The sequence below is a fragment of the Rhinichthys klamathensis genome, unplaced genomic scaffold (assembly GCF_029890125.1).
Source record: "Rhinichthys klamathensis goyatoka isolate OS25496 unplaced genomic scaffold, OSU_Roscu_1.1 h1tg000121l_1, whole genome shotgun sequence".
NCBI lineage: Eukaryota > Metazoa > Chordata > Actinopteri > Cypriniformes > Leuciscidae > Rhinichthys > Rhinichthys klamathensis.
Window position 1 is genome coordinate 4926806 of NW_026606658.1, and position 22686 is coordinate 4949491.

Genomic DNA, 22686 nt, shown 5'->3' on the forward strand with positions numbered 1-22686 from the left:
TTCTGAGCAAGTTTGTAGTAGTACACCCAAAAAGTACAATTCTGTCATCATTTACTCACCCCAATATCATTCAAACCTGTATGAGTTTCTTCTGTGGAACACAAAAGAAGATTTTCCTTTTCTGTCCTTACAATGAAAGTCAGTGGGAACCAATGTTGTGACCCCATGGACAGAAACAGCTAAAATATTCTTTAAAATATCTTCTTGTGGTGTCAAGGTCATTTTTCATGGACGTTTTCCAGTCAGTTTCCCACGTTCAAAAATGCGTCCTAACAGAATAGCTACTGGTGTAGTCCTTCATATTAACTGTTCCACAAAACCCAACAACCAGAAAGTGTCTAAAACAATGTCTTGACTGAAAAGTCGGCTATACATCTTTAAAAAAAGCCACTTGTTTTAATTGTGTCTATATCCTTTTTAGGGCCCACTATGACATTGTGTTGCTTGAAGACTTTGTCTGTATAAGATGATGCAGAAGCTGAAGCTTTAACTCGCGGGTAAACATCTGTGGTTTGACCCTATTAAAGCAAAGGGTAGAGTAGGCAGCTCAGAGTCACTATTGAAGCTGTAATGGGAGGCTGGTCAAGAGGCGAGAGGAGAATATGAGTGCTTCACAGACTTCACACACCTTGATGAATTGGCTATGCTAAATGCTTCAGGTTTATGTAAAGTACAAAAGTGACAAAAGATTGCAAAGAAGCTGTTCTGCAAGTAAATTTTAAAAGTACAGACCGAAAAGTAGCACACTTTGTGGAGAAATGACATAAAACCGATCAGTCTGCATGTGTTCTCGGTGGTGTAGCTATTATTTCTCAGCACTGCAGTAAGACTTAACAGGAAATGATGCAACGAGCCAGCCAAGTCTCTACGAGGGCGTTTGGCTCACAAGCCTATAATCAAGACACTAGTCCTCATGACAGTCTCACAGTGTCTGCAGCAGAAACGTAGGAGAGGGTAAATAAAAACACAAAAATCCTCCAAGATGTCCTTGTTCCAAAATACATCACTGGGTATTAGGGGTGTAACGATACACAAAATTGACGGTTCGGTTTTCCCACGGTTTTGACGTCTCGGTTCGGTTCGGTTCGGTTTAGAAAGCTAAAATTGCTTCTTTTTTTCTTTTTTTTTAAACAGTGGTTTAACGAAAAAATGGTCTTTCTTTAAATTAATTCAATTACAATTAAACGTTTCACAATGATTAAAAAAAAATCGGCTAAATCTGTAAACTATATAGGGAGCCGCACATTACTATAACATTAAAGGTTGTAGCCTAGACTTTTAACCTAAATTCAGATGCTATTTATTTTTTAGATATAATAATCAACAAACAATTCATATTCAAATTTCTAAGCAACCACTGAAATGAAATAACACAAAATAGGTATCATTTTAAAGCTTAGAATCTCAGCTTTTTAATGCATATAATCACTTTGATCAACTCCTAACGAGTGCTGAGTAATCCCTCTAAAACGGAGTGTACCGCCAGCTGGCGCCATCTAGCTGCGATATAAAATAATAATAATATTTTTCAAAAATATTACCTTGATCAACTTAAAATAGGTGTCATTTGAAAGCTTAGAGTCTGAAATTTACAATGAATGTAGCCAATTTGATAACTTCCTAAGTAGTGCTGAGTTATTGGCTGATAAATAGAAATAAAATGTTTTCATAATTTATGAAGTACTTTTTTGTACTACATACTACAATATGTCAAATACATCATACAGCTCAGATAGTCATGTGCCATATGTCATTTGAAAGGTCTCAATGAGTAGAATACAACAAGCATAATTGTTTCGGGCTTTTTACTAAACTTGAGTGAGGTTTTGTACAAGAAGCCCCTCAAGAGACCCATTTGTAAATCATATAAGGATGCATAATTTAAGACACATTTCCACTCGTAACTTCATTAAACATACTCCGATTGTGGGAAATGACACATCATTATTTACAGCAGATTCTTACGATTAAAATGAGTCCAAACTTAACATAATCCATTACTCAGAACTAAAGATATTCCTCATGGATTTCTACCACCAAGAAAATCCACAGGCGCACGTAGCCAAGCAAGGTAGCTTAGACTTGGCCTTTTCACTCGTATCTTCATGAAAGATACATCGATCATGAAAAATGACATACCGTTATTTACAGCAGGAGCTCACGATTAAAAAGAGCCAAACTCAATATATTCCATAAATCAGATCTAAAGATATTCCTCATGGCGTTCCAACACAAAAAATACCACAGACGTACCTAGCCAAGTATATACTGGTGAAGCACTCGCGTTGGTTTTTCGCTTATAACTTCATAAAACATGCACAGATCGTAGGATATTGCACAACATTATTTTCAGCAGACTCTCACGATTAAAAAGAGCCCAAACACAGCATAATCCATCACTCAGATCTTAAGATATTCCTAATGGAGTTGTAACACACGAACCCCCACAGGCGCACATAGAGCCTTGTATATAGATGGAGCACTAATGCCGCGATTTCACTCATAACTCAATGAAGCATGCATAGATCGTGTAAAATGGCACATCATTATTTACAGCAGATTGTTAAGATTAAAAAGAGCCCAAACTCACCATAATCCATCACTCAGATCTAAAGATATTCCTTATGGACTTCTAACACATGACGTTGCACTATGCGCACCAATGAAGTAGCAGTAGCAGGAATGCTATGTTGTTTTGATGTGACGTTTCAGATCATAACTCCATGAAACATGCATGGATTGTGAAAAATCGAACATCTTTATTGACAGCAGATTCTCACGATTACAAAGAGCCCAAACACAACATAATCCATTGCGTTGATCGCGAGAAATACCTCACGAAGTGATGCATGCTTGGCTAAAAAACATGTCTCTCATCTTTCCGGGATGCAATGTGTTTTCCAATGTTTCCGGAGCCATCCGTGCTTTTTTCAAACGTGGGATAACACAAAATATGTATCATCTTAAAGCTTAGAATCTCAGCTTTTTAAAGCATCTAACCACTTCGATCAACTCTGAACGAGAGCTCTTGAGTAGTCCCTCTAACTCTGACGGCACCGCCCGCGGGGGCCACCTGGCTGCGAAAATATTAATTATCATATTTTTCAAAAATATTGCCTTGATTAACACAAAATAGGTGTCATTTGAAAGCTTAGAGTCTGAACTTTACAGTGAATGTAGCCAATTTGAACATCTCCTAAGTATTGCTTAGTTATTTGCTGATAAATAGAATTTATTTTTTTCATAATCTATAAAATACTTTTTTGTACTATGTACTGCAATGTGCCAAAAACATAATACAGCTCATGAAACATTCACAGATCGTTGAAAATGGCACATCATTTTTTACAGCATACTATTACAATTAAAATGAGCCCAAAATGAACATAATCTATTGCGTTTATGACAAGATATTCTCCATGGAGGAACAATTTTAAAAATGCCCATTCGGGGGTGTCAATGACTGAACAAAAAGCCTGTATTGGTTCCAAATGCTGTAACTTTTGATTCCTTTATCCAATCACCACAAAATTTTATCCAGATGCAGCTCACATGTAGAGGGACTTCACCAAAAAAGATTTTTCCACCTACCTTATTTCCTTCCTGAGTTATTATATGTCAAATAAGAAAGATATGCAAAATCATAATACAAATTATATTTATTTTTTGTCTTTTATCAGCAGTTTCTCGGCAGGAAAATGTCCAAATGTAATGTAATTTATCTTTTCAAAAAAGTTGAAAAGTGTTCTATCAAACGATACCTACCTTTTGACTCTCCTTGCTATAGTTTTGGAGTTATGAGTCTTTAGTTTTGTGTGTCACTCAGAAAACAACTATTTTTTATTGCCTTTCAAATGTGTGAGGACTAAACAAAAAGGCAACCTTTGTTCAGAATGCTGTAACTTTTGAATACTTTATGCAATCACCACAAAATTTGATCCAGATGCAGGTCACCTGTAGAGGGACTTCACCAAAAAAGAATTTTTGAGCTACCATATTTCCTTCCAGAGTTATTCCATGTCAAACAAGAAATATATGCAAAATCATAATAAAATTATATATATTTTTGTCTTTTATCAGCAGTTTCTCAGCAGGAGAATGTCAAAATGTAATGTAATTTATATTTTCAAAAAATTTGAAAAGTGTTCTATCAAACAATACCTCCCTTTTGACTCTCCTTGTTACAGTTTTGGAGTTATGAGTCTTTACTTTTATGTGTGTCTCTCAGACAAAACAACTCAAAAATGGCTTCAGTGCTTAACAGGTTAAACATACATTAAATAATCAAGATATCATTAACAGGTTAAGTAAAATATAATATATAGGCTAACATGGTGCATTTATTTAGTGCAAGAGTTCATTTATAGGAACCAAAGTTGTGGACACTGAATCACTTGCCTGTTGAGGTAAATATAATGCTAGTGACAAGCTTTTATTGACGTCTTTCCGCTGCTGAAACACTGATTGAGCGATTACACTAGTTATGATGCCTTTCAGTAAGTATACTGCATCTTTCAACATACCTTCAGGTGTCCATTCTGTAACTGAGGAAGAGATGATCGCGTTTACCCGCGCGCCGCGCTGCCGTTTGAAATGAGGAGCTTAGTAGGCATACAGCGATCTGTCACGCCACATCAAAGAGCGCCAAAACGCCATTTATTGTTTGAATTTCGTGATCAAATAGACAGAATTTGAAAGATTACACCTTGCTTATTATCGAAAGTAACAAAACACGGAGCTTGTTATTTGGTGTTAATGGTGGTTATTAGGCTACAAAACTGAATTTGTTGTGTACTGTACACAAGACATGAGGTCCATTGAGCCGGGCTGGGCGGGGCCGGGGTAGCAGGGGGCGGGGAGGGGCGTGTTCGGTACGCAATGAGAGTATCGCGATTCGAATCGTGTGTTCTGTATCGCGGTTTTTCGGTTCGGTTCGAATATCGTTACACCCCTACTGGGTATCCATTAGATACATCAAAATAACATGTGAATCATGTCCCCTTGAGGGATGACATGTAGGAGGTTTGCCCTTCTGTGAGAGGATTAAATATTAGAGACATTTATTTATTTAATCCGTACGCAGGTTAATCATTAAAATATGTACACGTTTAGAACAAAAAGTAACCGAACAATGAGGAAAGGCTTAGGCTGTAGGTTGTGGGCTGGCAGGAGCGACTTAAGCTTTAAGTGGCCGTTAACCTGAACCTGCCATTATTATTTATTTACTTTCATCTCTTTAATAACGATCATTATAATTATCACATGGGCTCCCATCCAAATCCCCCAACACATAATAATCCAGCACTATTTGAACACCAGCTTGTTAAAAATGGAATGAGGGGAAAGAAAAAAAGAGAACATGTGGAAAACAACGGCCTGCCTGACACAGACCAATAAAGTTGGATGCCTTTATGAAAGTAAAGCTCTAATGGGCTTGGAGACACCTCTAGAGCCAAGTACCCAACAGCAAGCTGTAAAAGTGAGAGTTCAGACCGCCTTTAACAGGCCCCTGTGCCGCACCGCTGAACATATGCTCACTAGAGTGCACGCATGTCAGCGTACAGAAGCTCAACGTAGTCCTCTATTCAAATGCTTCAGAACCTGTGGTCTACAAAAACAAGGAAAAGCACAGTGACGCACACCAGCACAGGCCTTCATTGTCAGACAGTAATGATTATTTCCTGGAGAGCAGCACGCATTTGGCATATTTAGCTCGCTACCTGTCAGCCAGTGCAATACCGGAAATAGTTAAAGTGTCAGGGAAACTCACAGCATCGACAATAGACTCAACAAGCTTCCTGTAGTAGGGCCCGGGCGGGCGGCCCAGCGTGGTAGAGCAGTGCAGGATGGGAAATGAGGGCACAGGGACACTGAAGCAAGTGATTTATTCAAAGCTAATATTAATAAGCATGTTGTGGCCATCAACCAATAAAAGTTTGCAACAAAAAATAAAATTGTATTAAATGCTACAAGTAAATTTGAGACAATTTGAGATTTGCTTAATATTTATTCTCACAATCTCTGAGAATTTACTGTATAAATAAAAATGCCTCAATTTGATTGTTATATTTCAGCCTACTTGGGTTTCTATATTTTCTATAACTATAACGCCCTGCTGCCGGTTTTCCTGTCCTATGGGGCTCAACCTATAAGTGCTCAACCTCACCTTCTCCAATGAAGGCAGAAAACTCCATAGTTCATTTATTAGCTCAAGCCTGTTAAATGTGTTGAATGACATGACATTTCTCAGAAGAACATGCCGCCATATACAGTCAGGAGAGATTATTCTGTGTCAGACGTTGACCTGCCCTCAGATCAGCTTTCACAAAGAAGAGGGGAAAAACAAACTACAAAACACACTCAGCAGCATTCATCTACAGTTCAATTCTCACTCTGTCTTGTTCTCATTGGCACTCTAGTCTCCCTCCCCATTTAACAGGAACCTTTGCAATGACCGAGGGTAGTTATCCTTAGTTTTAAAGGCTCTGGTTGACTTTATGAGTGAGAGAAATGCTGCCAGCAGCCAGCACCCATTTCTTCTTTTGTTCCTTTACAGGGAGGGGAACACCAGAAGGAAGAATATATTTAAAAAGAGCCTAACAAGTAGACAGTGACCACTCCAAACAATTGTAAGGTTAATACTGTGTCAGTGCAGTGAACAAAAACAACTTTTAAACTGTTGTACCAAAAAAACAGAGGGAAATTAAGCTTCTAAAATGCATTCCCACCCCAGAGACTTAAATTTGCCTTGGTCATTTCCTTTTGTATACAATATTACAAGCTTAACTCTAAAAGGAGGTAGTGGGGTTGTGAGCTTTGACAGTAATTTAAACTTCCTAATCTCTTTCAATCTGTTTTTTTTTCTTAACAGACTCCGTAGAGGCGTAATTCTAATTCTTGATAGGAGGAAAAAGCTCTCTCCCATGGCTTTCACGTTGCCAAGAATAGACAGCGTTTATAACTCCAAGATATCATTCCCTGAAATAGAAAGGCACTTAGAAAAATAAACTTCAAAGAACTAAACAGAAACAGATAGTAAGACCTTATGACATTTAGTGGGCAACTCTGAGATACTCAAGAGTCAAATGTAAACAATGAATCTACTGTTTTTAAGCAACAAGGGTAGTCCACTGCAAAATTGCTGAGTGTTGTTTTGTAGCCTGAAAAAAACTTGTTGACTGCATAGCAACATATTACGTAACTAAGTGTGCTTTGACTCATAGCTAGGCTCACATGAATCTGTGCCCGCAAATATACACAGTACGCGGCACAGTTCTCAACAGAACTGCACCCGTCACAGACAAAGTTTTGCATTTGCACATCACCACAATCTTTATTTATTGAATATTTTGGCTTACTTTTTAAGCTTTCAGCTATAGATAAGCATCAGGTAATTTTAGACAGTCTATGTCAATTTGTCTGTCTACAAAATGACAAGCACCAAAAACTCTGATTAAAGTACACTACTGTACACTATGTAACATTTTTTTTTTTTTTAAATTAACAATATAGTAAAGTAAATACATCATCAATCCTTTTTCCAAAATGTGTTTTTGTCTTACTAACTATGCCTGTTATACGTTTTTATATTTTAGACCGAGCAGGATGGTTTTCGCAGGAAATTGCATACATGCGTCACTCGCTCGTGTGTGTCTCGTCATATCCGTAAATAGAGAAAAGTTGCTACGGCTACTTTGATGCATGTATAGCATGAGAGTGGCATAGATTAGTTGTCACAAAGAGTGAGAAAGACCTCTGGGGAATCACCTGTTTAAAAAAAATGCTAAACAGAGAAGCTTCTGCTTGCAAAAAGAGAACGCAAGTTTATCTGTGTGCTGCACATTTTACGGAGGACAGCTTTGTCAGGACAATCAGTTGTTTATGGATCACAACATGTAAGTATGTTTTATTACTTGTTGTTTTGCTATTAACAGATCCAATTAAAAGTTTATGTTATTGCTACGATGTAAACAAAGGGCAACATTACAATGGCTCTCGCTTTTGTAAGACTGTTCACTGATCCTTAGGAACTTTCCACTCTGAAAAGTCCTGTAAAATCTGTGCTTGCAAAGGTTTTGCACGATCATCTTGATCGAAAACTTTCCCAGGGTCTGAATCGGGCTCGAACTGGTATGGGAAAATGCCATTGTTAATATTTAAAACACTCCAAGCAGTTTGCCAATCACAACACACTGGTCCAGCTAACCAATCAGAGCACATTTCGTGTTTCAGAAGGAGGGGCTTCATCGAAACAGGAACTTAAAGGGGTCATATAATGCCATTTTTGTACAAGCTAATATGATTCTTTAGGGTCTAAATTAAAAGTTTGTAATATACTTTAATTAAAAATTCTCATTAGTATTGTAAGAAAACACTTATTTTACCTGGTCAAAAACAGCTCTGTTTTCAGCACGCCGTTACAGTGCATATGACTTTAAATGATAATGAGCTTTGCTCACCCCGCCTCTCTGTTCTGTGCATACACCATTTGTAACACAATAACACAATAACCATAACGCGTTGTTCAGTATAAACGTGGGATTATGAATTATATTGAGAACGTCATACATAGAAAACATGCCGTAATGTACCCTGAGTGTACACCTTAGACGCATTCATTGTGAAGCGTGCAGCTAGCGATTTGCAAAGATTAATATAAATATTAATATAAAGTTTAATAAAACGTTACACTCACTTCCGTTCTTCTGGAGATTCAGCAGGAACACGAATAGTTGGTACCGATCCTTTATTCAGGTGCAGCTTCTTAGCAAAACCAGCTTTATACTGATCCTCGTTTATAAAGCAGTCTGGTGAGAAATGATTCGCGCAAACATGAAAGCATTGACGTTGCTCGTGGGGAATATTCCCTTCGAAAACAAACTCAGCCACTGCGTCTTCAGCGGTTCGGATTTAGGAACATTAAAATGACTGCTGTGTTCGTTATTACACCCAAGAACAGAACACCACAATCGCTTAGACGCCATTCTGCTCATAGACAGTGCTCCAGCATATAAACAAGGACGCGCCTGACCGCGCGGACTATGATTGACAGCTCCCTCACAAGCGAGGGCAGGTCTGTGTTGAAACGCTCCTGTCAATCAACAATCGTGGGAGGGGCTTCCGACCGTGTGACGTCACACGGTCGAACGGCTTGATTTGAGGCAGGGGAAAACATATAAGGAGATTAAAACAAAAACACTGGATGGATTTTTATCATTTTATGATGGTTGTGTACAGGCACTGCCAACACACATTTCAGTACAATCAACTTGTAAAAGTGCATGTACCATTATATGACCCCTTTAACAGAGCATTTGAGACAAACTTGAAAGGGAGGTGATGCAATAATATAAAATATGTGAAAAAATAATGCTGAAGACTGGAGTGTTGGCTGTTGAAAATTCAGCTTTGAACCATAAGTTACATTTGAAGATATACTAAAATAGAAAACAGTTATTATCTATTGTAATATTTCATAATATTACTATTTTCCTGTAGTTTTGATCAAATAAATGCAGCCTTGTTGAGCATAAGAAACCTCTTTCAAAAAAACGTTTAACCTGTACCTGTACCTTTTTTCCCCTTATTTTATCATTTATCAACCTAATTTACCATATCTAAACCAATTTTGCATACACCCCCATTTTGAAGAAATTCAAAATAAAAGAAAACATTTTCCATAGATCATAGCTAGTTTTTTGTGCTTTGCTCAAACACTTCAACACTAATTCCATTCACCCTTCAACTACCTTCATTAACACACTAGTGTAAAACCCTAGAAGAAAATCAGCATTCACCTAAATACACACATCTACAATCTTGCCCATTGACACCCTCTTCCCCCAACCCTCTCCTTAACATATAAAAACACTCACAATTTCAAACCAATTACCCAAACCATTGTTTCTATGCACAGTCAAATGTGACCCCAATGGCCTCTCCACACACCCAAAGATGTGTATTCTCCAATACAATCACTGCTGAGTAAATGAATGAACTACCTAAAGACTACATGAATGCCACACAACAGTCTCTAACGGGGGCCATTACATTCTGATAATGCGAGTCATTTGAGAGAAAAGAAGTGTGCAGTCGCTCATGTCTGCATTTACCTGAAATGAAGACAAAGTCTCCATTACTGCCGACCCATATGAGAGAAGATCACAAGGGCATCAAATCAATAAAATTAAATAATGTAATTCAGATGAATATCTTGGCAGATAGTGTTTGTTCGCTAATGCATCGCAAATGTGAAGAGACGGATTCTGTGCTTTCGGGGCCTGATGAGAATAAAAAGTGATGCCATTATCCTGCTATGTTTTTAAAGGCCACCATCCATTAAAACAGGCAGTGAGGCTTCTGCAAACACTGGGTATCATCCAAATACGGCTAAATCAATTCTCCTGCTGGTTTGTATTATAAATTGCTGCTGCATTTCTATTGTGCATCCAGATGAAACAAAACAGATGACCCTTTTAGTCATCTCCAGTTTTCGCCTTCTTCCCTCACTCAAACGAAACCAAACAAAAAACACATTTTTTGTTTGCTATAGGGGTTTGTGATTCAAAACAGACACTCTGCATCTACTGTCATCTGCATGGTCCACTGAGAAGGAAGAAATGATCAAGTGTAGACATTTTACAATAATCAAACTGTCTTACCCTCAGCTGGCAGTGAGAGGAGGACGGCAGCTCCCAAAGCGGCAAACACGACGACCATGGAGGTGCTTTTCATGATGTTGGCTTGGATACAACGATGTATGGCTGTCTTGGTTGTGTTGTACTCTGCCACTTTTAAGACAACGAAGTGACCAATTAGCGATGAACGCGAGTAGACTGAGGAAGAGTATGCGAGTATGAAGACGACTTCAAGGCCTCTTTACAGCCTCCTCTTGTTTAAGACCCTGTAATGAAGAGAGAGGAACACTTATTAATATTTCAGATCCATCATCGTGACATGTTTCCTTCCTCTGTGCCAGAAAGCAAGCAAGCAAGAAAGCAAGAAAGGACCGAGGTGGTATTAAAATTCCTTTGCACTTCCATCTTAGCATTGTGACTTGTGAGAGCGTGACCCCTGACCCTGTATCAGAGTGGAGATGTGGAATGGCGGCTCTCAAGTCTGGAAGGCTGCCTAAAGGGAAAGTCCACCCAAAATTTTAAATTCTGTCATTATTTACTCACTCATTTTGTTCTAAACCTTTCTTCTGTGGAATACAAAAGAAGATATTTTGAGAAAGTGTTGTTTTGTCCATCCAATAGAAGCCAATGGTGATCTGAACTGTTACCAACACTCCTCAAAATATCTTCTTTTGTGTCATTCAGGTTTGGAACAAAATGGGGGTGAGTAAATCATGACAGAATTAAAAATTTTTGGGGGGTAAACTATCCCTTTAAGGAGTGTCCCTTTCAAATGGCTAGTGTTGGGTTCTGTCCAGCGTTAATAACATAATGTGTCTGCTCTCTCTTAGCTCCTGCTTGTCTCGATGCAATTAGTGGCTCCCAGAGGCTCTGCAGGACTGGGGGCCTGAATTAACAGGCACAGAGAGGGGGCCGGTGTCTGTCACTTTTCATTTGGCCAAGGGGGACAAAGAGCCCCGACCTGCGCCCTACTTTTCACACTTCCCTGACTCCTGGGTAATGGGGAAACAAAAGGCGGGGCTCCTTTGGCTCACTGGGACCCCTTAAGAAAGACTGGATCCCTCTCCACACAGGACCACAGGGCAAGGGATGGAGAGATATGACCTGCAACAGGTTAACAACTTAACCCATCTCTGGTAAAAATAAAAAATAAAAATAGAAAAACCAAAAGGCAGTTCACAGGGAGTACAATTAATGTACACAAAGGCTTTTCTTCTTAGCAAACAAGAAAAAACAATGACACAAAAATAAGAGAATGTTTAATAAATACAATTCTTTATCAATATAATAATAATAATAATAATAATAATTATTATTATTATTATTAATCGCCATCATTATTATACCAGAGGGGAACCATCCGGGCCATCATAGAGAGCCTAAACCATTGTAAAAAATATTTACAAACTTTTAAATAATAGTTTAGAAAAGTAAAAACTTTTGTAATAAAAATTCATCAGTTCTAATGTTATTTATTTTGGAAATTCATAAATTGACAATAAACATCTAAATATTTTTGAGGAAATAAACCCTTCAAACCTGCCTATTCAGTTTGTGTTGTGTAGACGCCCACATTTTTCTCCATATTAGAGTTTTCCACATAATGCTTTCAGGTCTGTGATTGGTGGTCCAGCAATATAATTACAGAGGGCCAAGCAACAGCAAAATGGTCATTGCTTTAGTCTATTTAAAAGATATATTAATTTGAATGAAATAAAAAACTATTTGAATGCCATTATTGGATGAATCAGCATTTGTGAATAAATCTTTTAAATGAATGATTCAATAACTGATTTTTTAAACACGCCAACTCCTGGCATAACGATTCAATACAATACATATAAGTGTCAAAATACTTTTTAAAAATGTACCCTTATTTTGATAAATACCGTGTTTATACCCAAACTATAAACTTTTATCCTGTTTTATTTAAATATTTGTAACACATAAATAACGTTAATGTGTGGTTGAAAACACTGTTTGTGATGCTGCTTCATACTGTACATTTACATGGCAGCTGCTCGCGAACGCAGATTTGAATGTTGCAGTGTGATGATCGCACTTTTAAAGGTTAACCGAAGTCTTTGTTTTAAACAGTTTCACATCGCAAGCGTCACCGAAGTGTGAACAGCACATGTTTTTTCACTGCCCATATCAATGAATGGGAGAGTTCATATCAGAAGCAAGATGGCCGAAGGCCTCTCACGGACGGTGCGTGTCTACTGGTGCGGAGCAGAGCAAGCATTTTCAATCCATTCCTACGCAAGTTGAGCTTTATGCTTACACGTGAGCGTGAAGGATGTCGATGTGCTGGGATTTATTTTCAAGGAATTACAGTGTCTATTAATGGGCGTTGCTATTATAACATCTTCAGCTAGTCAGCAAAAGATCCTTTCCATCTAAACTGTTTATATCTCTTAAGCTTAGTAGTGAATGTTTTATGAGTGGTGGTGATGGCGCAGTGGATAAGACACATGCCTTTGGTGTGAGAGACCCGGTGTTCTGACGATTCATGCTACCCATCGAGATTTGCTACTTACTGGTTATGCGCATGTGCAGACTCAGTTTTTTTTTAACAAAAGGTAAATTTTCATGTGTTATAAAGTAATTTCCCTTTTAAAAATGCCAACTACCATATGAATATTTGTACGGTCAGTCAGCTGAACAAGAATAACTGAAAGTTTCAGTTACTAAGGAAAGGTGTGCTTTAACAAGTCAAAGATGAATATTTGATGATAATTTTTACTTTTCACACCGTTTTAAAAATAAAAACAGTAGTTTACAGTATACAGTAGCTACTCATAACTTAGAATTGTGTTATAATTGTATTTCATTTAATATTAATCGACATTCTGTGATCGATTCGCGCTACGGTAGCATTTTTCCACAAGGCAGCACAAATCGTCAGAACACCGGGTTCGAATCCACTGTGAGACACCAATGTGTCCCTGAGCAAGACACTTAACCCCTAGTTGCTCCAGAGGCGTGCGACCTCTGACATATATAGCAATTGGAAGTCGCTTTGGATAAAAGCGTCAGCTAAATGAATAAATGTAAATGTAAATGAGCAGTAGGATAACCATATTCATCCGCACAGTCACGCAAAGCCGAAGCACAACCAAAACAATGTTCTTCCACAAAATGCATGCATTTGGCTAGGGGGCCAAAAGTTACATAGTGTACCTCTAAAGCCTGTAAACAACTAGAATCCCTTTGTAGTTTCACCATAGGAGAGATAAAGGCCAAAGACTGGTAAAAGAATGCCAGGACTAGTCAGTGCGGAAAGCTTCAGGGCCTGAGGACAGGAAGTGTGCTGAAGGAGATAGAACAATCCTATCTTGAGGCCTCTGACACTTACATTTGTCAGCAAGATCATTCCCATCACAGTCACAGCACACAAATAATATAGCCTAAAGTAAAAAAAAATAATTAAAAATAATCCTAAGGAAAACTATAGGGCCTTCGCCTTTTCATGGCTTGGGCCCTAATAATATCTCATAAAAAATATCTCATGTTTCAGAAATTATTGAAATGATTTCTGATCCAAATCACATAAAGGCATGGTTTGGAAAATCATTTTGCTCTAGTTAAGAACTACTAGAATTACTACCAATGTGGTAGTACAATAACAGAGTTTGAAAACTGGCACAAAGCAAATCTCTGCAGCAGATGGACCACTATTAAATCAGAAGGCAAAGATGCCATGGAGTTGTGCAGCTAAATCGCATAATTTATAGTCTCACTGAGCATTCTTTCAGAGGAAAGCTCCTCATTAATTTCCTTTGAATGGATGAAAGACCAGAGAGATGGGGGTAAAGGTAAAGCAACTGTAGCCACCATATAGAATGACCACACCTTATAGCAAATCACTGAGGCATGGCGTGTGGTTTCTGGGAAGGCATTCCCACAGTCGTCAATCATATGATGCTTGAAAGGGAAGTCACTGTGGAGACAGAAATCTGAGGAAGAACAGAGCGAGCCGTGTCACTCGTTTCCCTAAAGATAATGCTGCTTTGACAGGGCCTTTGAATATCTTTGTTTTTCCAGCTAAGTCCATTTCATAGAATAAAAGGATAACCACAAGAGGCCAAACATCCCCTTTCAGACAGGTTTTGGAAAGGCAGGTGAGATGAGATGAACAACTAAAGGGGATCACCCGAGATCCTGTTAAGTCTGTGGTCTTGATCGGTGCACACTGAAGAAATGCATTCAAAACCAGAGCCATACACGAAAACAAAAACCACAGAGCAAAAGAACAGAAAAAGAACAAAAATCAGAACATGGACAATTCACTTAATATTTTTAAATATGGTGTAAATAAAAAACCTCTAATATCAGCAGATAACCAATATGGTACAGATTTATAAAGCATATGTAATGATAATCTATTAAAAGCAATGGCAAAAGTACATCACCAAAACTGTACTAGTAATTATGACAGCACTGAAATGCATCCATTTCTATACAGTCTTCAGAAAAACAAGTCCCTCAATCACAACACACGCAAACAACAACACAAACATGCTTTTCACCAACGCCAACCATGCTCTCTAACTTGTAGATTGAGTAAATGTGGTATGTGGATATGTGTGCTGGCATGCGTTTCCCTGGCCCCTCCTGGGGGCCCCTCCTTACAGGCAGCTCCTGCCTCTCAAGTCACGCCGGCCAGCAGGGAGAGCAGACTTCCTGGCTCCACTCTCATTGTTTGCTTGGCTGCTTCTGAGGCTCATCCAAGGCTGGATTACCATAAGAATACTGAAACGTTCCTGCAGAGCACTCCCCTTCCAAACCTCCTGCTGCACTTCTTCTCCCCTGTCCTCCTCCCCCTCTCTGCCCTCCTCTATCATTCCCTGTAGTCCTCTTCCAATATCTTAGTCACGCTCTGCTACCAGCACAGCCCTCTCACAGCCTGCCTTCAGTTTCTCTCCACACCTACAGCCAGTCTTTGGTTTGTATTTGCGGCTTACTGGATGTTGAAAAACCCTCAAGAGACACACAACACTAACGGAAATATAAAAGGGGGTTATTGGGTACAACTGACTGTATTTAACTTGATACCATAAAAAAAGTGCAGGTGGGTAAAAATGAATCTTTTTGTGGTTACATCTACAAAAGAGAAATCGAGTGGAAAGTGCAGAAAGTTGAAAGGATGGAAAGGAGGGCGGAGGTTTGTGGCAACAGACGCAGGGCTCTATCCAGACAGTCGTGGGTTCAAGAACACACTGATGATGGTGTGCGTAGTCTATTGAGGTCATGTTCCTCTACCAATCACCCACGTGGAGTTGGTAGTTGTTTTTTACTACTGAGTGTCTAGATGAAACAGAACTACATATCTATTCATGTTGGCTGACATACAATACCAGTCTAAAGTTTGCACACACTTACTCATTTTCTATTGTTAGCATTTTATTTATTTTTGTACATTTTTTGTACAATTTTAACAGAAAAAACCTTTAACTTAGTTTTAACATAAAAATAACACTGATACAACTTATTAAAAATTTGATTTGATGGGTTTTCTTTTTCAGTACACAAATGTAACAAAATTGCAATCCACTTTTCCTCTTCAAAGGAAAAAGAGAGTAAGTCAAACTCCCATCGATCCATATGTCTAGACGAGTAGTAGACTACAAGCTGTGAGACTGACCGCTTCCAGAGAGACCAATTTCTCTAGTCTCACTTTAAAAGTGCTCTAAGTCTAAGCGATGTTACGCGTTTTTTTAGGCCGAAACATTTTTTTGTCAAATACAGCAAACATCTCCTCACTATCCGCTAGCTGCCTGTCCCCCTGAACACACTGTAAAAAAAACGCGGTCTCTGTACACACCCCAGGCTCCACAAACGGCAACAAAAACAAACTAACCTGGACCACGAAACATAACAAACAGTGTTCCAGCCAATAACCGACAAGAATGATTTGGGGGTGGGGGTTGGGGGGTTTGTGCACGCAATGGAAGGGAGGGGGAGGGGACGGGATGAGGAGGAGGGAGGGTCGAGCTAGCCTCCGTTTTGTTTGACAATACTTCGAACGTCAACAAGAAGTGACGTCACCCGACATCGCTTAGAGCACCCTTAACACCAGTGAGGACTCTGCTAATGCTAGCATCTCATTCCAACACAATGCAATTTTACAAAGATAAGAGTTCCTCACACGGAAGGCACACTTTTCTAAAAGTAAGTAAATATGTCTGAGAGAAGTTGTGTTAATGGTGGCTCAGATTTACTGCTGTAAACACTCTCTGTTTGGACTTACAAGCCCTGGGCAGATCCTGGGAAACTTGCGCAGAGGCTGCTGTGGGTTCACAAGACGGCTAGATTCATTCTAGTCTGTAATTACAACATTGAGCTGAAAATAAGGCTTTGTTTAAGCAGATGCACACGCTCCAGCACATTCCACGACCAAATGTAGCCTAGCTCTCCACGGAGGGCTTCACGTCACTGAGACATATGGTAGGGTGGTCCAGTTCTGGACAACACACCAGAAGGCCCATGCTCAGTTCAACAATCACAGATCAACTCTGCTGGAAATTAGACAGAATTGAACAAAATAATGTCCTGCATTGCATTGCATCGTTACACACACATATATATATATATATATATATATATATATATATATATATATATATATATATATATATATATATATATATATATATTATATATATATATACAGTATATATATATATATATACTGTGTATATATATATACTGTGTGTGTATATATATATAATCTGTATCTAATGTATTTACTGTCACTTTTGAATAATTAATGAATTCATGCTAAAAAAAAGTATTAATTTTCGTACAAACTCTTGCTGGCCCCATATTTTGTATGGTAGTGTAACGATGCAATGCAGGACATTAGTTTGTTAAATTTTGTCTAATTTCCAGCAGAGCTGATCTGTGATTGTTGAACTGAGCATGGGCCTTCTAGTGTGCTGTCCAGAACTTTTATATAAAATGTATCCTATATAATGCTGTTCTTTTGAACTTTCCATTCATCAAAAACATTGTTTAAAAAATGTACGATGGTTTCCACAAAAATAAAAATAAAGCAGCATCATTGTTGAACTGTTTTCAAAATTGACAATAAGAAATGGAGTAAACAAATCTCACTGACCCAAGCTTTTGAATGGAAGTGTATCTGTATCATAGCCCAGTCATATGGCTATTAAGACTTGATTACTATTAAAATACAAACACTGGATACTTCCAAACTGAAAAGACTTGTGGGGCTAGAAGAAACTGCAAGAGCCACAAGCATGTGGACTTCTCTTAGGACGATTTTTGATTCATAAAGTTGTGTTCTCTACCCAGGGATGGTCACCTGAGTTCCCTAATCTACACGTCTTATGAGTGTGAAATCCTGTCTGACAGATCACAGACCACAGTGTGGACCTGTGCAAGCCAATTCCTTTTGGACACGGAGAACAAAATCCATTTTACTAAGTGGCTAGTCCCACTGTGTATAGAAACACATGTCATCCAGCAGGCAACTGAATGTGACATTGCCCCCTTCCCCAAAAACACTAAGTGCAAATTGTTTTGAGCTGAAGGACGTTACACTGATGAGCAAAGCATAAAAGTGCACTTCATGCAGGGGTCTCCGATGTCTCCAATTCTCTAGGCAGGACGCTTAATGGCTGCGGCAGGAGGTTCCTCTGTATCAAACAGATCGTTTTCACACTCTGCAGAGCTCGTGCTGCCAGAATGTCTGTTCCTGCATGAGCTTAAAATCAAGATGTCTGCCACAAGGTGTTTAAAATGATGCTATTTTTTCCTTCTTATCCACATAGATTGGAGAGACATACTATGGTACTGTTGAAGATCTTTTTTTCTTATCGCTGTGGGGTGATGGTTGTTTTCAAGCACCAAGGTTTGAGTTGTCTTTTCTCAAAAGGCATTGGGGCATGACACAGAAAGGAAAGAGGTGTTGTATTTTCCATTACCTTCTCACAAATTTCATGGCTGTGGGATGATAAAGAGGTGTTATCATCTGTGGGAAGCTTTCTTCCTGCCTGAGATCTTCCTGCCCCATAGAAGGAGTTTGGTATAAGCGGAAAAAGTCAGCCTGAGGCCTCTGGGATGGTTCATGTACACAACAAGTCCAGAGTATCCGAATTAAAGCAAGGACATTTTTAAGAAAACTCCATGCTTTTAAAGTGATAGGCCAACCACAAACTAAACTTCTCTTATCATTCACTCACCTCATGTCATTTCAAACCTGTATGGCTTACTTTATTCTGTGAAAAAAAAAGGTTTCAGCAGTTTTTGGTTATACAATGAAAGTCAATGGAGTCCAAAAAAACAACAATGACCCCCCCATTGACTTTCATTGTATAGAATATTCAGGATATTCTTTTGTGTCCACATAGGAAAGTAAGTCATAAAGGTTTGGAACGAAATGAGGATGAGTAAATGATGACAGAATTTCCATTTTGGATAAACTAACTAAGCCTTTTATCCAATGAATTTCTCCTATATTTTCCAAAACGCTGCTACATAAATAGGCCAATCTGTTAAACAACTAAATGACTGTCATTTTACAACTTCATATTGAGTTTACCTAATTACAGCAGCAGGAAGAGCAGTAAAAGCCTTTGTTCCTCAGTTAAAGAGTGACATCTGGACACTTTAATCCCAGATCCAACAATCAGTTTGTTTACATTCGCTTTAAAAGTTTGATTTTAGTCGGAATAAAACAATAATTTGTCTTTTAAAATGTAAACCATTTAGTCTAACTGAATTCATGCCAGTCTGTTTATTTTTTGTGAAGTTGCACTTGCATGTATGACCCTGTGCACCGTCTATATACATGTGTTATGGACAGGCTGCTAGCGATGAACTGATTCATATGCCTTTTTATTGTGCCACATGTATTATTATTATGGTGGTTATCTGTACATTTTAAGGTAAAAAGGCCGATTTTGGTAATTAAAGTAGGTATATTAACATCTTATCCCTTGATGAAATATATGGTTATAACTAAGTTATAATATATACTAAGTTAAAATATACATGCATCCTGTATATATTTGTCACTGTAAATTTCTGGCAACTACAGCTGCCAGTTTTTTTTTTTACCGTAAACTTAACAGGATTTTTTTTTACAGATACATATATAAACAGGTCAAAACAGACAGACAGACCACATAAAACAGGTGGTCAAAGTATTACAAAACACACACTTTCCATTATGCTTCATGTGCATGTTTGAAAGTTTTCCTGCTTCTGCTTTCTGCAAATGTTCAACTGCATATGAAATATTCCATGCCCCATCTCAATGTAACTTAGTTATGTGTGTGGTCTGTGTGTTAGTGTAAGTCAGTACAAGAACGGATTTGTCTGAGCAATTGTATGGGAATCTCAGGCACTGTGAGTGCAGTTTATGAATTCAAAATTGTACGGCAACAGGGCAGTGTGTTTGCCCAGAAACCACAGTAACGAAGAGGCTGGAGGAACGCGCTGGAAAACTTTAGAGCTGCCCACAGGCGAAGGCCCTGTTTAAAGTCTGGCAGATCACACGGCCTCGTTCAGCTCCACATCCTTTGCAAACATGTGGCTGCAATTGAGTGGAACAGCCCCTCCCTCCAGCCATCCATCCCAGCAGCCCCATGTAAACATCCCAGGTCCATACGACTCACTACCTCACAGACTGATTGACCCATGCCTCAGAGCGACATCTAAACTCGCACTACAGTCTAATCAAAAGTAAAGCCCATAAGTACCTGAGAAAATCCCAACAGTGATCCAGTCGATGTGGCGGTATGGAGTTCTGCATGTAAACACGGTTATCATATGTCGTGGGTCATTAATGCGGGGGGAACGGCGAAGCTGGGCTGCAGGGGGATCTGGTCTCTGACAGACCAATCAAGCGCCAATAATTATGAGACAGGAAACCCACTGATTGTGTAGGTCTGTCTCTGTCTCAGGGACAGGGTTAAGGGTTAATTTCTTGGCTTCGGTAATCAAGGTTGTTGTACGCTCCTTCTCTCCCAACGAAAATACACCCAAATTTGGAGGTAAAGTAAAGAAAAGAAAAGAAAAACTGCAGCATTTACTAATGTAGTTGGCTCTGGAGTGAGTCTTTGAAAAAGAGGTGACACTCTGGTAACAGATTTACCGGCAGTTTAATTTCACAAAGGCTTCTGTGATATACGACAGACCACGATTTACAAAAGAGAAAAAGTATAAAAACACACAAACCAAAGGGAAAAGGAATAAATTCAATCAAATTAAAGGAGAGCATCATACACTGGTCTGCAACAAAAAGCAGCAGGTTCTTACCTCACAGGGTAGCAAGTGTGGCAGTACATCATGATCCGGGGTACTCATGAGTGTCAGTATTAAGAAGCTGGTGCTGTATCTCAAGGTAAAGCCAAAAACTCCCGTGAGTACCTAAAGAGACATGGAATGCAAAAAAAGGATTATACAATCTGGTGAAAAACTAATGGCCTATTGACAGCTGGTCACTTTATGCATTTTTACTGATCTGATAGCTTAAAACGGTTCCATTTACACATGACCAAATAATTGTGTCTCCGCAAAATGAATAATAATCCAATCTGGTTAACCTTCATTCAATTTTGTAACATTTAGCGACAAAAAAAAAAGTTCTCAAATAAAGTGCATTAACTTGTTGCATTACAAATTTATAAAGAAAATTTAATTCTCTGAGAATTTTATTTATAAAGCACCTGTTCATTATATTATTCCAATTATAAAATTTAACCACGTGAAAGAAATATGGTAACTTTTTGGTGTGTAACAAAAAAAAATAGAATAGTCTTGACTTAGTCTTGAATAGTTTTCTCGTGAGTTGCTTTAAGACACTTTTAGTGTGTCACAGTTGAACAGCTGCCAAATCACAACTTAGCAAGAGAAGAGATCATTTTAGCATTTTCAGAATTACTTGATTTTGGATTATCAAAAAAGAAACAATGTAGGGCGGGGACTTGGTTCTATGCATCAGTTGTTGATTGGATTTTGAGATATGGCCACTGCACTCAAAACTGAACACGAGCTTACAGACAATTGTGGCGGGTCGGCGTTAAACATTAGGAGGTCAAGAAACACATGGATGAATTGTACTTGGAGGGTGCTTTCACAATGGCAGTTTAGTTCGAAACGGGGCACTTTTTTCGCATTAAAAAAATGTTAATTAAAAGCTGTCAAGTGGACCTGAGAGCGCACTGGGGCACCGAACCCAAGACTAGCTGTAGGAGGTGGTCTGAGTTCGGTTGCACTCGAACTGTGGTGCGATTTGCGTGAATGTGAAAGCAAGTCGGACTTCTTCAGTGCAGTAACCCGCGCATGCATTTTAGCCAATGATGATGTCATTAGTTCAACAAAACACATGTGATGACAGTGGTGATGATTTACCTTGGACAAGAGCGCTAGAGAGCGTGAGTGCAATCGAGCGGCAAATGAATGGCTTGCAATCCGCTGTCTCATTAAAAGAGTCTGTTTGCAAGCAGCAGAAAGCCTCAGTCATGCGACGTACATACACAGTAAACCCAAATTTTGTTTCACTCTGCTGAGCACCAAATTAATAAAAAAACTAAATATATTGACCCGCGTCCTGTTTTCTATCATGCGCAGTCATTTTTGTGATGACATAAGATGAGTGCAATGCACCTGGGTTCAATAGAATTAAGTTGAGTGTGAAACCAGACTAACGTTTCGGGCGAAACTGGGAACTATCGCGCTCAGATTCGGACTTCAGCAAGCATGCTTAGTGTGAAAGCCCCCTAAATGTTGAAAATTACCTTCAAACTGCTACTAAAAAGAAGTAGGCCATAAACATAAAATGCCACACTGCTCACTAAAAACCACTTGTGCAGCCTAAGATTAGTTTCATATTTATACTTCCATGTTTAGACTTAAGTTTGAAAACTGAAAGTACATATTTGCAAGTGAGGTTATATACAGTATTACAATGTATGATATGATATGAATTTTGAACCACCAAAAACAGAAGCTTAAATGGTAATGAGAGAAATTGAGAGGGGGAATTGTTTGATGTCAAGAAAGTTCATGTCAAAAC

At 38.7% G+C, this 22686-nt stretch overlaps 1 protein-coding gene across 1 annotated transcript in view; it reads right to left on the minus strand.

Moving 5' to 3' along the window:
- Positions 1-22686, minus strand: part of bmpr1ab (bone morphogenetic protein receptor, type IAb) — a 40537-nt gene that overhangs the window by 10214 nt on the left and 7637 nt on the right. Inside the window, exons 2-3 of the mRNA XM_056255627.1 lie at positions 20928-21038; positions 10662-10903 (exon numbers count right to left, since the gene is read on the minus strand). Coding sequence (XP_056111602.1) covers positions 10662-10734 — 73 coding nt within the window. The 5' untranslated portion in view covers positions 10735-10903; positions 20928-21038. The remainder of the gene's footprint in view (positions 1-10661; positions 10904-20927; positions 21039-22686) is intronic.